Below are 17,622 nucleotides of genomic sequence, written 5' to 3' on the forward strand. Positions count from 1 at the left end.
TTATGATTCATAAATTCAGCTTCAATGATGCATAAACTTCATCTACAATTTAAGATTTATAAATTCAGCTTCAATGATGCATAAAATTCATCTACAATGATTTAGCAAGAGTTGGACATTTTGAGTTAAATTCAAAAATCAAACATTTTTATTTTTTGTAATTGATTTATTTGGTAGCGCTAGTGATGCTGACACTAGAGACTTGGATGGTGTTTGAAATTGATTTTTCTAGTATATTTTTTTTTAATTTATAAAATGACCTGTAAAAAATAAGGAAAAAAAAAATTTGTTGTAATTTTTGATTTCTTTTTTTTTTTTTTTTGGCTTGCTCCCAAGCCAACCTTTATGATTCTATTGTGGCTATCTTGTTTTCAATTCTAATATTAGGTTCTTCATAAAAAAAAAAAATGGCTTGCTAAACTCTCCCTTTCGAGACCATGTATTTGATTATGTCACCCTTGCATCATGAACTTGAGAATAGATTTATGGAAAGAAATGAAAATGTGAATTTTAACTGATATTTTATTTACATTTCTATTATTTTGTTCTCTTCACAAATTTCTCTCTAAATCCAAAGATCTGAGTACAAACGTCGCGTAATTTTCACAAACAATGAAATATATAAAAAACACGTGTTCTTTATATACTACAGAAACATCTGGAGATCCCTTTGCAATTCCCTTACCCAAAGTTCAGTTCATGTCCAGAATCAAATTTGACATGTACAAAGTAAACTCTTAACGTCCTCCACAGGTGGAAGAATATGAATCTATAATTTACCCATTTGTGTGGTGATATGATTTTGTTATGGGTGCAACAATAACTTGCTACCCACCCATTTTAACAGAAGGATTAAAGAATTGACCAAACACAACAAAAAAAAAAAATATTAAAAATACCTTCTACTTAATTACAAAATCCAACACACTATCAATATCTTCTTGAAAACTGAGAAGCACGCTCTGAAGATGTTAAAGGAACTGTTGAAAACTCAGAATCAGAGTGTTCAGACTGCAGTATGTTTCCACGCGAGGGCAAGGGGCTTCTGTTCTGGTTCAGGGATGGGCTTAAATTGGAGAAAGCGGCAGTGGTGGCATTCGTTCTCTGATCAGGCACCGGTGAAGCACTCCCCATATCATTTGGACTTCTTTTCTGTTGATCCTCCTTCGATGCATTGGCTTCTGCGGATTCCCTCCTCTCTCTTTCTTCAGTTTCTTTGAGAAGGAAATCGACCCAAAGATCTGCAAAGGACTGGAAACACAGCAAGCGTGAATATAGTTGCATTCTATGCTAAATAGACAGAATATTTGGAAGAAAATACAATAGATACCAGAAATATACAAGTTACAGTGGAAATAATCACAATAATGATCATCATAAAATTGTCAAACCTCCAAATACAGAGAATTCTATGGTTAATACCTAAAAAGAGTTCAAGATTACAAGGAAAAACTCCAAGTCTGAAAAGTTTATGATGTGATATGTACTAGAGCATAGGCGGCTGTTATTCCAATTGCAGAGTCCAAACAATGGCAGTAATCTGGTCGGACAAAAACAAATATAAAAGAATTACAATCATTAAGAAGAAACAATACCTGGTTTTCCGATGCCATATTTTGATTACCTTCAGCCGAACTACCACCCAAGAAGCCACCAACTAGCCGACCTGGTAGACCCAGAACGCCACGAACAACACCTTTACCACCTTGCTGAGCAACACCTATCCTCTGCTTATCTTCATCAGAGAATCCCAGCATGCGAACCATAAGATCCAGAACCTGGCACCACCAATCCAAGTCAGTCAGTGCCATAAGCATTGAAGAGAGCAGCTACTTTAACAAGAATGGAGGAAGCAGTGGTGACGAAAATAGTAAAATATTATATGCATCTTCTGTGCCCATAAACATTAATGTAGACAATACTAGAGAAACTAGAATGAGATGGATTTATTCACCCCAAATTAGAGAGTTGCTATCACTTCAGAGTATTACAGAAATTGATTGAACTAATACTTCATGTAAACAAAATGCAGCTAGTCCAGTCCCTCCCGGAACGCCCCGAATTATAAAGGCCAACACAGGGTAATGGTCCCATTTTTGTGTGGCCAATCCTTATTTTTTTATTTTACATTCGAGCACAAGAGAGGCAGGTTTTTTTTCCACCCCCCAATATGCATACATAGCTATATACATATATTGAGAGATCGAAAATCCTATTATTAAATTATTACCTCTTTGCTGTGGTTTCTTTGGAAGTAGGTCACCAACAACTTTATCACAATTCGCCTGCCAAAATGTCAGACATCTGTCAATACCACTTGAAGTTTCCATAATATGACAAGTGTATGCAGCTACCAAAATATACAAAAACTGACATTCCACTAAGTGTTGTACCCAATATCTAACAAAGAACCATATAAAGAAAAATCATGGACCTAACTTTTAAAAATGGACAAAAAGCAATTCAGATGGCAAAGGTTGTAACTGGTAGTGGTGCAAGCTAGCAGTAGTGTGGTTGCTTGCAAGCCAAGTTCTATACCTGATGATTTAACAATGGAAGACCAACAAAGGGGCAATAATGCTACACTTATCATGTTTTTATACCATATTTTGTTTACCATCTGATATGGCATATCCATCACCGTTGGATATTAATCAGATGGTAAGAAAAATGTGATATAAATCATGATAAGTGAAGCATTTTTGATAAAATGCAGTGTCTTCACTCAAACAGTAAATAAGGACCATCATTCAAATCTTAGTTGCACGAAGCGGGAGCGGGAGCGGGAGCGGGGGCGGGAGCGGGAGCGGGGGAACGTGACCACTTAGAGGAGTCGTAAATTAGGAGCGCTTATATATTATAAATAAAAAATTATAATAAATAAGAAATAATAAATTATGTTAAAATAAATAAAAAGAAAAATTAGATAATTTATTTTATAATTTTTTTATTATATATGGTTTAATTAGATTTCTTTTAAATAATTGGATGATTTATTTTATTTATTATATATTAAAAAGTTAAGAAATAATAATTTACAAAAATTATTATTATATATCATATTTTAAGAAATAATAATTGAATATTTTATTATATATGGTAAAAATTATAATTTATAAATTTTATTACATATATATATATGATAAATTATATTTATTATATATATTATATATATATATATATATGTGATAAATTATATATATTATATAATATATAATATAATATGTATATATTATATATATGATAAATTATATATATTATATGTTATATGTATAATATATATGATCAAACATTACTACATGGAGACGAAGAGAGAGAGTGAAGAGAACGACGAAGAGAGAGAGTGAAGACAACAGAGACGAAGCAAACGCGAAGAGGGAGAGAAGCAGAGAACAGAGACGAAGCAGAGAACGACGAACAGAGATGAAGAGGGAAAGAAGCAGAGACGAAGACGATCGAGAGAGTGACGAAGATCGAAGCCCTCAGAGACGAAGACGATCGATCAGGTTAGGGTTTCTCTCTCTCTCTCCTTTACGATCACATCTTGGACTGAATCGCGTTTCTCTCTCCACAGAAACGCGATTCTTACACGTTTCTTTCGCGGAATCGCGGAATCGCGATTCTTACTTAGAATCGCCACCTAGTTGCGCGATTCCTGCAACTAAGATTCAAATACCATGGTGGCAGTATAAGAGGCAGTGATAATGGGGCGTGATATATTGAAAATAGTCTAGGGATTTGATAATTTTACTGTCCGGTTTCTGTGCATCATTAGGAGAGAATTTAATCCGTCTTTGTGACTCCAGCTTCATATTGTGAAACCCAAAAGTTTGAATAATCTCAGCAACATTCAAATCAAAGTTTGAATGGCAAAGAGATCCAAAAGGCAGAGAATTTAACGAGGGAAAAAATAAATAAATATACCATGAATTGTTTTTTCAATGAATATTTCACGTAGTAAACTGGATGTAGAAAGGGAAAAAACAAATAAAGATATCATTATTAGTTATTTTAATGAATATTTTCTGATAGTGAGCTGGATGTGGCAAACTCATTAGTTGAATTTGAGCTTGCCTACAGGTGTATGCATGTGAATATGTGCAACCAGCTATCTAGTACCCAGAAAATAATGCAAACTAAAAGGTATCTTTATCTTTCAAACTAATAAAATTCCCAACACACAATAACAACAAATTTGAACATAAAGGCTAACCTGTCAACAAAATAATCAGAGTCCATTGACATCCTATTAAGTCTTGACATACTTTGCTCAAGAGCACGACGTAGTTTTGCATTGTCTTCCTCGAGCTTATTTACTCTGTTTCTTCCTTCTGCTAGTATCCTTTCAGATTGTGAAAGCTTTTCCAAGATATCTTCCTTCTCCTTCCGTGATATCTCTGCCTTTTGATGTGCATCCTGGTGAAAGCAAAGACATTTTCATACACAAGAAACTGGGGAAAGAAAATTACCTTTACATTTATCCAAAAATACTTCCATGCTTTTAAGCTCAGTACAAAATCTCAGATTAACAACAAAAACTTAATCAACAAATAGACCATATAATAAAAAAAAACCTATAGAGAGACAAATGTCATTCAAATAAAGTGAAAACCTGTTTAAATATATGGGCTAAAAATGTTGGTGACATTTATATTGCACATACACACAACCAGGTCCATTGTAAATTCCACTATCAAATGATGAAAAGGACTAATATTGATGCATCATTGGATCACCATTACAAATGAAAATGAACAAATAAATTTGTTATAATTCTAAAACAAATGCAATACAGAAAATGAAACCATAACACTGAGAAGTGAAAAAAGTACCGAACCTTCAAAAGCTCAGCAAGTTTAGCTGATTCTTCTCTTGCATGTGCCAGATCTCCTTCCAAATGTTCCTGACCACATATAAATGGAATCAACATAAAAGCCACAATTTGAAGACTGGATGGGACTAGCTTGCCTATTGTGTTTATTAAAGCAAACAAGAAGAGATAATGTTTACCTTAGCTTCAAGTTCAGCATAGTATGAGCCTAAAGCAGTTTGAAGATTTAGAAGTTCAACGTTTTTGGCATCTATTGTACTCATACAGCTTGTCAATTTTCTATTTAGGTCATCAATGATTTCCTTGTACTTTTGAAGTTCATTGTAGTTGATCATCTTAACCTCCTCTTGACCTGCAATTGCCTGCTTCAGAGCTTTCTCCAAATGTAGTATTTGTAGTCTCTGATACTCGTTTTTTTCTTTAAGCTCTTCAATGATCTTGCTGTCCTCATCCATCTTTTCTGATTCCTCAATTTCCTAGACAATATTGCAGCAAGAGAAACCATCTTCAATTTTGACTGCAGAAATTTTAAAAAATAAAGTTTACTTGAGACAGAAAGAATCCAGGATCCACCTAGAATCTATTACAATACTGGTGCCAGAAACAAGAAAATTGATTTTTCAAGATCCAGTCTAACAGAACCCCAAATTCAAAAATACATAAATGCTAAGAAAAGGCAAGGCACAACACTCTGATGACGCTGTAATCTATATATATATCAAATTAACTTTGAAGTGCACAACCAGACAAATAAAATATAGTTACATCCAAACACTAAATAAAACTTCTGAATTATAAGAAATAAATCATGATGATTCCTTAGCCTGGTTAGGTTCTTTGTCAAATATATACTTTGAAATTTCTTCCCCTAGTCTAACTTATACTATTACATATGTGAAGGCTTCTTATGGTGTTGACCCAAAATGTCTCATATTTTGGATTTTTCCAAAACACCCTTATATTTGGTGTTTTTATAAAATTATATAAAGAGGATGGGGCTCGAATCCAAGACCATAGATTTGATAAATAAGACTCTTACCACTTGAGAAACAGATACTATAAATACATTTTTTGTCATTATTCTTATAATATTACTTTTCTTCAAGTTTTTCACAAATACAGGGGTCATAGTCAACCATTCAGACATGTTAACCTTACAATAAAAGTTAGAAAGAAGATCATGCTTAGCACAAGACAGCAGAACATGGTAAACAGTAGAGAAGTTGTGATGTCCAACCTTATCTAATAAATGCTTCTTAAGCCGGCTCAGTTCTTGTAATGCTTTGTCCCTTTGTTGGCCAGTCTCCTTCAAATCTTTCTCCAGTTTTTGCAGAGATAGTTCCATCTCTTCTTTTCCAGGAAAACTTCCCAATGACTGGACATTCTGCACGGAAACAACTATTGGCATGATGAGAAGCATGAACCACCAATTTGCATACTACAATGTTGTTGAACATTATTGTAATGCAAAACTAAACAAATGCAGTAGAAATTTTGGAAAATGTCATGCGGCACCTATAAGAACTTGGGTATAAAATAAAGGTCATCCCTACAACCTCCACAACTTCCAATGTATTATTTAGTACCTAATGGAGCATTATCGTGTTTTTCATACATCACGAAATTACATATTTTAAATAATACCCAAAATGAAATGTTGCCTTGGACTAGTGATAACTTGGGATTTATTATAAAGAAAATGTAAAGGAAGAAGCCTCATTGTGTAAATAAAAAAGGGAATATTGAAGCTATAAATCCTCTAAATCTTATGACGTAATATTCAATCCAATAATCTTGAATCATTTAAACATAAATTTGATGTTTCTAGCAATATTGAATTCAACTTTTAAGTTTTAGCATAACTCTATAAATTGAGATATAAAAGATGACATATGATTAATATGATTTTCTACTTTTACAACGAAAAAAGGAGGCTAGAAAATGAAAAGTGAAAAACAATTTCTTGTGACCTAATAGATCTCAGTCAAGTGTTTGAATATATAAAAAAAACTTTTCTGAATAAAAATAATTTATTTTGCCCCCACACCCCAAAACAAATTCACGATCAGCCACTAAACAACTGCATTTATAGTACACAAAATGCATCGATTCATTTATATGCCCAAAAAAAAAGAACATTTTTTGCCCTACAGTTTCCAAAGCTGTAGCAAACCACCTCACTCAAACTGGTCGACTGCTTATTTGAATTCTCGTTGGCTGCTTTCAAGGAAGTTTCAAGTTCAACCTTCGCCATCTACCACAAATAAGACAACATTAAAATAGGTTCAAGAAGCAAGATTGCTAACAATGTTAATTTGAGCTTTATAATCCAATATTTAACGAGATGCCTGGAAAACTTTAGGAGATGAAATGTGCAGAAGTCACTAGAAAATAAATGAATACAGATATGTATTAACCTTAAGACTGTTGTTTTCTTTCTCTAAGGCTGCAATTACTCTTTTCAAACCCTCCGCAGTGTCATCTGCCTCTATGTTGTCCCTTCTATTCAATTCCATTTGTAATCGTCTTACTTCTGATATTTTCTCATTCAATACATCACGAATTTTTTTCATCTCAATGGTGCTCTGCAAGAAGGGGCAACACCAGGGGGGAGGGGGAGATAACAAAAGTAAAGGTTAGATTGCAATAACCAATTAAAAACTATGCCGAAATAAAGATGCTCAAGTAAAGACACTTTGAAACATATAAAAAGAAATTGAAAAAATTCAAACCAGTGCCACATTACTAAGAACTGTTTTAAATTCATAGAACTCTACAATCCCTGGGTATGTTTAATAATATTAATATATTACACAAACTTTGTTGATGTATAGTATAAATCATGTCATGCATGCTACTTTGTATTCATGCACGCTACTTTGTATTAATGCACGTTCAAAATTTCCAGTACTATATGCTACAGACACTAGCAAAGTGAAAAAATCCACGTAGACAACACCTAGGGCCTATTTGTTAACAAAAAGAATTTAAGTTAATCCCTTCACCATAATCCTCATTTCAGTTAAACTACTAGTTTTGATTTGTCTTGTCAAGGAAATAGAAACCAGAATGTTATAATCTAAGTTACACGGACGCGGGTACGAGGATCGGGTGTGGGTGCGTATCTAGGGGTCGGACACTTCAAAATTAAAAATTAAGGATACGTGGATATGTATCCAAATTTGGATACGGGTACGGGGATACGTTAAATATATATATATATATATATATATATATATATATATATATATATTTTAAATATAGTTATTAAGATGAGTTATATTATATAAATAACAAATAATTATTTTACATATATGTGTTTATTTATTTTTATTAATATATATAAGTATATATTATCTTATAAATATCTTATATGTTATACAATAATTATTATATAATATCTATATAATTTATATAATATCTATTGTATTATATAATTTTTTTTAGATGAATAATATTACATATTATTATACTAATGTAATTTATACTATATATTATATATTAATGTAAATGTAATACTTGAATAATAATTTATAAAAATTATTATTATATATGATAAATTATATAAATTATATATATGATAAATTATATAAATTATATTATATATGATCAATATATATGATCAATATATATGATCATTAAATCAGAGGCGAAGAGAGAGAACAGATTCAGAGACGAGAGAGAGAGAGTAGCAGAGACGAGACGAAGAGAGAGAGAGAAGCAGAAACGAAGAGAGAGACGAAGACGATCGAGCTCGAGGTCGAGATCGACAGTGATCGAAGCCCTAGACGAAGACGATCGTGATCAATAGTGAGAGCCCTAATCGTGATCGATGATCGAAGCCAACAGTGACCAGTGACCAAGTTTTCTTCCTTTCTCCTCTTCCATTTCTTTGTTGTCTGTAAAATGCCGTGTCCGAGAGAGATGAGGTGAATCCGACACAGATCTCACACCCGCACCCGTGTCGTGTCGTGTCGACACGGGTACTTCGCCCCAAAGTGACGAGTCCATGTAACATAGGTTATAATCACCAGTAAGTCTACTAATAAGAAATGGCTTGTCAAGGATCTGAACCTCTCCCCGAAGATGTTCCAGCCAACACAGAATAGGGAACATTTATGGTCTGGTTAACAAACCTGACATGATGAAACACTTAGGGTTAACCTCAGAGATGTTTATGTTAGATTATGATCTTATTGTCTATGTTACATGGACTCGAGGGTATGGGTGTTACCCGCATATCTAGAAATCAGACCCAACAAACTTTAAATTTAAGGGTATACAGATCAGCAAAAAAGGATCAAATTTTTATATTTATGGTGTTATATGTGACATATAGTCTCAAATAGGTATTTTACTCATTTTATAGCAATCATACAACAATATATACATAAAATAATAGTTGTAAAATGCATATATATAAAAGTATTGGGCACATCCCACACCCTTGACCCAGTGTCGGGTGTTAGACACAAAGATTTGATTTATTGTGAAAAGTCCATGTAGCATAGGTTATTGTTTCACTAGAATAGACAACAAATAAAAATTTGAGAAATCCTTTGCAAATACAAAATAATAAAAAAGAGAATTAATTGATAACCAATTTTACATAAATAATGTTAGAACGGGCCGACTAGCCATCAATTCTAATAGAAAGGAACCTGATTCAGAACTCACTTTGTCCTTGTCCACTTTTAACAAGTTCAATTCATCCTGAAAAGATCCATTCAACTTCTGTTCGTCTAGGAATGAAAAAGAGGATCAGTCGGGAAATATAAGACGAGAAAATGAGATATTACAATTGGACATTAAAAGAAAGGGAAGTACCTTGTAGTTGTAGGTGTATATTTGCTAACTTGCCACGTTCTTTCTCAAGTTCCAATCCTAATTTTTTAATTTGAGACTCGAGATCTGCTTGAATCACTGCCAGAGACCTGTTTTTCTGTTCTAACAAATCTGCAGGGTCCTCCTAGAAGGCATTCATATATTTGTTGTCAGCTTCATTTGTTATGGACCCCCAAAAAAAATTCAAATAATTGACTTCAGGAGAGGCAACAAAACAACATTTACTTCACATAAATGTTTTGCAAACTTGAAAACTTTAGCAAGCTAGCCACTTAGTCTATTTGAAAATTATAATATCAGGATCCAATCTTCAGCACAAAATAGGTGAAGGGTATTCATTTATACTTGTTGGAGTGGAGCAGAACAGAACAGAAAGCCTCATTACCTTTTCATTGCCCTGAATACCGTTGCTTAACCCATCCTGTTTAGAGACAAAGCCATTGTTTGATTGGTTGCCGATAGGTCGATTTTTTACAATGGCCTTGTACTGCCGATTGGGTGAGTGATCACTACTACCCTGGACAAATTCCAGATGAGATCAACCAATGCCCAATTCAAATATGAACACTTACAAGGCTCCTCTTATAAAGTTTAAATGTTTATGAACAGAAAAAAGATATCAAACAAATAGAATTATATTCCTACTCTAGTGCAGCACAATCTTAATAGCAGCAATAATAACAATAAAATTATTCAGCTCGTTAATTATCTGGGACAAAAATTCCACAGCTTCCAAGTAAAGAAACAATTGTTCACAGCATTATATGTTATATATATGTATATAAGATGATATCTAGATGCCGAAGTTAAATCGTTTCAACTTATCACAAGCATGGAAATTGGGTCTGTAATTGGTAAACCTAATGGAGTAAAAAAAAAAAGAAAAAAAAAAGTCCTAATAATAAGATCAAGAGCATATGTCCATTCTTGTGCAGTATGATCTAGTACATTCATCCAGATCCTGAAACAATTTCAAACTACTTAGAGAATATAAAAGGAAGAAGCCTTGTAATGAATCTGGAATATGGCTTGTGCTAATGATGGGAAGATTGTACACCTAATTGAGATGGCCACTTTGCTTATGCATAAGGGACTCAAACAGGTGCAAATATAGACATTTTATAGATTTTATTTCTTTCTGTGCTGCCAAGGAAGACAGGAATTTTGTAAGGGATAACCTTTCCTATTATATCCCCTTGGGGGGCAACAGGGGAGTAATAACCAAGTCTCTTATGAGTTATGAGTGACATAAATTCTAAGAAAAGATTATGTAGACTGAAAGCCATCCTATTTCGACTTAAGTAAATTATCATTATCAGGCTTTAGTTGCCTTTGAAGATGTATCAAAGATAAGATAATGAGAGGGTTCAATTACCCCCTCGCCCTCCACAGAACACCTACCCCATGGCCTTTGAGGGCAAGGGTAGCTAGCTCTCTGAACACTGAGTCTCTTAAGAAGGTGGATTTTCATCTTTTACAATTAGCATCTAAGGCTAAGTATGGATATTTTTAAGAAGATGATGGACATGTATCAGAAACCAACACTCTTTGGACACACCCCAACATGTGTCGGACACCCATCGAAACGTGTTGTCTTGTTTTAAATTTTATTTATAACCATAGACTTTTGGACACTTACAGAAAACAAGTCTACATCTTGCACACGAGTCTTGGCATGAATTTGAAGAAAATAACTGAGGGTCAAACAATTTCAAAACATTGGACAGTTATGCCTACTAATTGCCTAAAACTAAAAACTACTAATTTGTTTGGAAATAAAGTTTTTCAAAATAGATATTAGGACTTTTAGCTCACACTTTTCAAAAATATGAAATGTAAAAAATGATTTATTACTATTTTGATATAACAGTATATAAATATATGTGTACTATAAAAATAAATAATGTGGTATTATTTTATGTATATATAAAAATTATAAAAATATATATTTGTCATAGTATCCTGCCATGTCTTGTTCTAGTTTTTAAAAAATTGCGGTGTCAGCTTTCCTGTATTATATCATATTCGCGCCCCATGTCTATATACGTGCTTCTTAGATCTTAGGTGACTCATTTTATGTAATCATTTCTAAACACTGAAACTGAGACCTATATGACCAATCAAACAATATGGCAGTGAGACCTGAAAATGGGAAGTACAAAAAAACCATGTAGTGCTGCTACATGTGATTTGTTTCATAAGATACACAGGACAATTACAGCACATACCACCAAAGGCAATTGTGTTCCTGTCACTCGCAAAATTGACACCAGGCATATTCCATTAAAATTTAAAAGTTGGAGAAAGGCAATGCCATGGCAGGCTTAAATAGCCCAAAACTTAACAAGAAGAATCCAAATGAGAACTCTTCAAATGATTCATTCATGTAGCCAACACAAATATTCAGGACAGGTCTTTCTTGAGTTAGAACTCTTTAAATGTAACAACTCCTCCAAAGTAAAATAACTTCAAAATTCAAGTGATACCTTGAGCCCGTTAAGGCTATTTGTCGATGTCTTCAAACTCTCATTTCTAGATGCATTTAGGGTAGCATTTGTTGCATCCAGATTTTGCTTCAACAAGCCATTTTCTTCTTTCAATCTTGAAATCCAATCCTGTCACATGAAATTTTTTAAAGAAAAAAAATGTCATTCTTCAAAACAACATAATAAGGATAATGGTCTCTAGAAAGCATGCAAATCATTCTCAAATAATATAAAAACAACCATTACAAGCAGATCAGTTGGGTATAACAATTCGTCAAGTGGTTCAAAAATAGTGGAAACAAACCAGTGTGCATAAAAATATTAAGGAGATAAAATTTACAATTTTCTGAGTCCACGTAAACAAATCAGGTTTAGTTATTCAAGCAGTTCATAGGAGCTGAGTTCCATAATTAAAAAATATATATATGAATATTGCAGTCATATTCAGCATATTACTCTCTGCAAAAAAATTGATATCAAATTGGTAACCTACAGTTTGAAAAGAAATAGTAATAGTTCAACAACTGAAACCATGAATTATAGAGTTTTCATAATTTCTATGGCAAGATTCACATAAAGCCAGTGAGTGTCCACTGCAGTCCCCACTCCCCACAATGCACCAGAGTCGTCATCTATCAAACTCCATCCACAGAGGAGGGTGGGTCATTAACCACAGGTTGCACTGTACAAACGTAACTAAACAGGAACTATCCAAGCTCAGCAATTAGAGGTCTACCAGTCAGCTTGATACGAGCACATGATGCACCGCTTTGAACTGGTTGTTGAGCTAAGTTAACCCAATTCTCCGCTTTAAATGGTCAACTTAAAGGACTGAACCAGCTAGGTGGCTAGGTGCTACAGGACTGTACAACCAACACTTTGAACACTTCGACTGCGATCACAGTCATACACCCCTTTCCTCCACAGGTCCAACTTGTCATGGTACCAACTATTAAGGTTGGTTGAGGACAATGACGATTGTCACGAATTTCACAATATTTTAGTATAAAACAAAGAATCATTATCTATGAGACATCCAATAAATAATTTAAATATACCCCAGTTGTGTTGCGTTCTGTCAAAAGAAGACCACACAATATCTTCCAAGTCAAACATATTTTGATATTGAACCTAACACCTAAAAATATTACTAGCTTTCAAGCTCAGACATAAACAGCAAACCATGTTGGTCCCAAATGTAAACCTTCAATAACCAACCCTAGCTATAAAATATAAAGCATTGTAATAAATTTTTTTTTAAAAAAATAAAAATAAAAAAACAAACAAACAAATACCTCTTTTTCCTTCAAAAGAGCTGCATAATTAACTGATAACACCTTAATTTCTGCCTCAGATTCCTGAAGCCTCTTGATTTGTGCTTTGTATTGCTCAATCTGCAACCACCGCGGAAATAAGAAATTGCATATCATTCACCAAAAAGAACTCCATCAGATAATAATTTATACTAGCATTCACAAGAAACTAGCTTATGACTCGTGAATTCAAGAAGTATAACTCAGTTGGGTTTAACCTGGACTGAAAATTGTGGAGGGCATGAGCAGCTTCATTTGAACAGGAAGACTTGCATAGATAAATCTCAACAAAACATTAATCTGGATTGGGCATGCACTAAGGCCTTGGCAGCCCAAGCCTGACCATGAAATATTATACTACTGTATTATAAGTTAAAATATGTTGGTTGACCTTTTGAGCCATTTGAATTGTTGATTATAAGGTTGTAACATTAACTCAAGTATCCATACTGCACAGCTCTTCTTCCATTTAAATATCCCCCATTTATCATAGTCTCAAGTTTTAACAATAGTTACCACTCCCTCCTCCCTCTCTTTAATAAATTATGTAGAGGGATGAAAAATACACCCAAATGTATGTTTTGGCTTCGTCTTGCATAACAACAGCCAAAGTACTAGCCAATAAACCTAACCCTAAATCAGTGTTTCACAACACACTAGCATGTATCTAACACAAAAAGGTTCAATGCAACTTGTAATAGTTTGATGTTTTCATCTTTTGTTCATCTTCCTGATCATATTCAAGCTTAGAAAAATAATAGAGTGAATCACTCCATCTATGAAACCAAATTTAAGCAGCCTGAACCTAATCAAGTCCATTATAACTGGGTCCAGCTTGGGTTGAAAATCGCAGATTGATGGCCGTGTTCAATCAGGATTCAGATAAAAGGTAGTTATGCCTCAGGTTGGGACTGAGCTGACTTACAACGTGACTAAACATGCTCAAGTTGCAGCAACAGACTAGTAAATCCTATCAAGCAAAATACCAAGGAATGTACATGACATATTTGCCTGGCATAAATCTATAAGATATATTCCTGCTGCTCATGAGCTTTGTCAAGAATGGTATTTTGGCATCCACAATGTAAACTGCCACAAATAGGGCTCTGGTTATAGCTTAAATTACAAGAGATTGTGATGCAATCACTAATCTGAATCGAAGCCTTGATTATAAGTGATTATAAGTGTTGTATTATAATTCTTTTTTTTTTCATAAAATTAATTTGACTAAAAACTGCATTTCTTCATAATTCCTTAAACCATTTATGCATTTCTTCTGAATGGCTTGTGCGCCTCTCTTTTTCCACCCGAACTGCCCCGTGAAAGCTCAACACTGACGTTCTTCAACCTCCTGTATTTTGACATTAAAACACTCCGCCCCAAAACATGCAATCCAGATGGCAGAATGCTAAGTGATTAAACCGTATACAACCTTACCAGAAACTGATCTGGAAACCCTTACCTGGACTCACAAACACAAATGATATCTGAGATATATGATTCACGTGTAGTACTTTTCAAGTGCATACCGAATTCCATTACCAAATTCATTACCACAACTCTACAGATCCAAAGATCTACCCTAAAAACATTGAATCATAACCTATAACAGAGAAACCAAGATAATCTAAGTTTAGGAAGAAATTAATAGACAATGGAGTACCTGTGAAATCTACACCAACCCTAAATGATATCTGAGATATACCACGTGTAGTAATTTTCAATTAAATACCAAATTCCAGTAACAAATTCACAAAATTCTACAAATCCAAAGATCTCGCCTAAAAAATATATTCACATACCTCGGAATTGTGATGGGAATCGAATCCATTGGCAAGGGGAGATCGAGAAGCGGGACTGGAATGCGAGAAATTGCGAGAGAGTCGGGTTCGATCGGGTGAATTGTAGATCTCAATCCCTTGTTCATCATCGTCATCGTCGTCGTGAACATCGAGTGCGATTTTGTTGAGGTTTTCTTTCAAATTAGCGATTGTACTCCACATCATTCGATCCCTAGCCAAACTAACAACAGATTTGAATCCAAATCTAGCAGAGGAGATCGTCGGCAAATTCAGCAGAGGAAAAAGAGACGAGTGTATCGATTATTCACAGTCGAAATCGATTTTGTTGTTGTTTTTGTAATGAGGTAGATCCAAATATGAAAGAAGGGGGGTTACGCTTTCGTTTTTCTTATTTACTACTCGGGCAGAGAGCTAGTGTGGGCCGTTTAATACCCGAATCCAATTTAGGATCCACATTAAACGGGCCAGGCTGTTAATCTGAAGTCCAAATACGGCCGGGACTAGGGTTGAGCATAGTCCGTATTAATTTGGAGTGGGATAAAATTTGAATCAATTTGTTATTTATGATTCTTAAAAAATCGAAATCAATTTAATTCGTTTAAATTGTTGAATCAATTCGAATCAATCCATTTAAATACGGATTAAATTGATTTAGGATCATGGATTTATATAAATAAATAACAAAAAATATAACATTTTAATTTTATAAAATTATAAACATAGTATCAAACAAAAGCAATAAACAAAGGTAACAAACAAAAGCAATAAAATTTGATACACATTACACAAAGCAAAGTTCTCATTTGTATTAAAACTAAACATAACATCAAACAAAATTAATAAGAAAATTAGTTTTAGACAAGCAAAAGTAACAAAACTCCATGAAACTTTTGGAAGTGACATACAAAGAATCAGACAAGCGAACAGTTGCATCGTAAAACTTTTGCAAAAATTGTGTAAAAACACAAACATCTTCCCAATCTTGAGTGATAGGAGGTCCATGATTAAATTACAGTTTCAGATGTGGGTCCTTATCCTCTAATCTCTCAAAAACCAAAGAAAAAGATTAGTAGGAACTTTTTACTTACATTTACTGAATCTATTAAAGAAAAGATCAACAATAATATGAACAATTGATTTAAGAGTGTAGACTTCACTGAATATCTCCGATCTGAGATTGAATCACCAATTTGGTATGAAATCCACAAAAAAGTAACCGTGTTAGAAAGAGTGAGATCACCGAGAGAGAAAAAGAGAGGGTTACTGAGTCTGAAAAGAAAAAAACAAAAATGGAGTGTTGCTAAGAGAGAGAGAGAGAGAGAAAGAGCTCACCGAAAGAGAATTAGAGAAAGAGACCAAGTCGCTACCGATTTGATCTGATATGGAAATCCACCTATCTGATCTAAGATGAAATCACAAGAATAAAAAGAGACCTCAGTCTGAGAGAGAGAAAAGGGAGAGAATATCGAGAGAGAGATGAGAGTGTGAGAGATAGTGGCATGTGATATGTTAAATTAGGGTAAGGGTTTAGCTTTTATATGGAATAAAAAATGATATTATGTGGGAGGGTTTATAGTAGAAATATAGACTATTTGTATACAGTCTAGATCGGTTCTAGATTTCAATCCAGAACCATAGGGTTCAATCCGGAACCGATTCGTGGCCTACAGATTATTAAATTTCTAATATGGAACCGAACTACAGATTCAAAAGGCCAATCCAAACCTATCGGATTAGACTAGACCGGATCAGATTATGAATTATACGGGTTTCTTGCTTAGCCTTACCGCGAATTAACTTATCGATATTGGACTAGACGGGTTTTAAAACTTTACGCAAAAAAGTCTTGCATATTTTTCCCATCTTTAGACCGATTATATATAACTTGTTTAGTATGAATTAAAATAACATATATATATATATATATATATATATATATATTTTTTTTAATCACATAATTTCTTTGTTTTTGTGATAACCCTCACTACTGATTAGTGCTAATCTTTGATTAGGCATGTTAACTAATTGACTGACTGAATTACTAAATTGATTGATTGTCTGTATCTGTTTAAGTGCATTTCTATCTGTTCGACTGTCAAATTATCTGTTCATGTTTTATGTTTTAAACTACAAATTGAAGGCCTTATCGGCGGCCGAACCAGAAATTGATTAGTGTTATGTACTAATTAGAATTTATGGGATTTTATGGTATATTTACTTGAAATGTGATTCGGTATGATTAAATTAGATTAAATAGCATTGAAACACAAAAGTCCAAGTATTTACCATAATGCCATGTTAGTGGACCACTTAGGCAACACATATTGAAGCCTTATTACATCCAA

At 33.7% G+C, this 17,622-nt stretch overlaps 1 protein-coding gene across 4 annotated transcripts; it reads right to left on the reverse strand.

Annotated features, from left to right (window-relative positions):
• Window positions 1–600: 600 nt before the first annotated feature.
• On the reverse strand, window positions 601–15,721 carry LOC114308119 (golgin candidate 4). Of its 4 annotated transcripts, none has more exons than XM_028253609.2 (15): window positions 15,278–15,721; window positions 13,458–13,556; window positions 12,163–12,291; window positions 10,062–10,193; window positions 9,659–9,800; window positions 9,509–9,573; window positions 7,249–7,416; window positions 7,008–7,085; window positions 6,069–6,215; window positions 5,011–5,307; window positions 4,838–4,903; window positions 4,214–4,416; window positions 2,231–2,285; window positions 1,596–1,778; window positions 601–1,251 (listed from the first exon to the last, which is right to left on the reverse strand). In XM_028253609.2, the coding sequence occupies exons 1-15, from the start codon at window positions 15,479–15,481 to the stop codon at window positions 931–933; spliced, it is 2,289 nt and encodes a 762-aa protein (XP_028109410.2). In that variant the 5' UTR covers window positions 15,482–15,721; the 3' UTR covers window positions 601–930. The 4 variants fall into 4 exon arrangements, with proteins under 4 accessions (XP_028109410.2, XP_028109409.2, XP_082773210.1 ...); XM_028253608.2 differs by having other exon boundaries at window positions 6,069–6,229; window positions 6,983–7,085; window positions 15,278–15,711; XM_082917084.1 differs by lacking the exon at window positions 10,062–10,193 and having other exon boundaries at window positions 15,278–15,674.
• Window positions 15,722–17,622: the final 1,901 nt, after the last annotated feature.

Source organism: Camellia sinensis, chromosome 2 (genome assembly GCF_055761805.1).
Source record: "Camellia sinensis isolate YWXY chromosome 2, ASM5576180v1, whole genome shotgun sequence".
Lineage (NCBI taxonomy): Eukaryota > Viridiplantae > Streptophyta > Magnoliopsida > Ericales > Theaceae > Camellia > Camellia sinensis.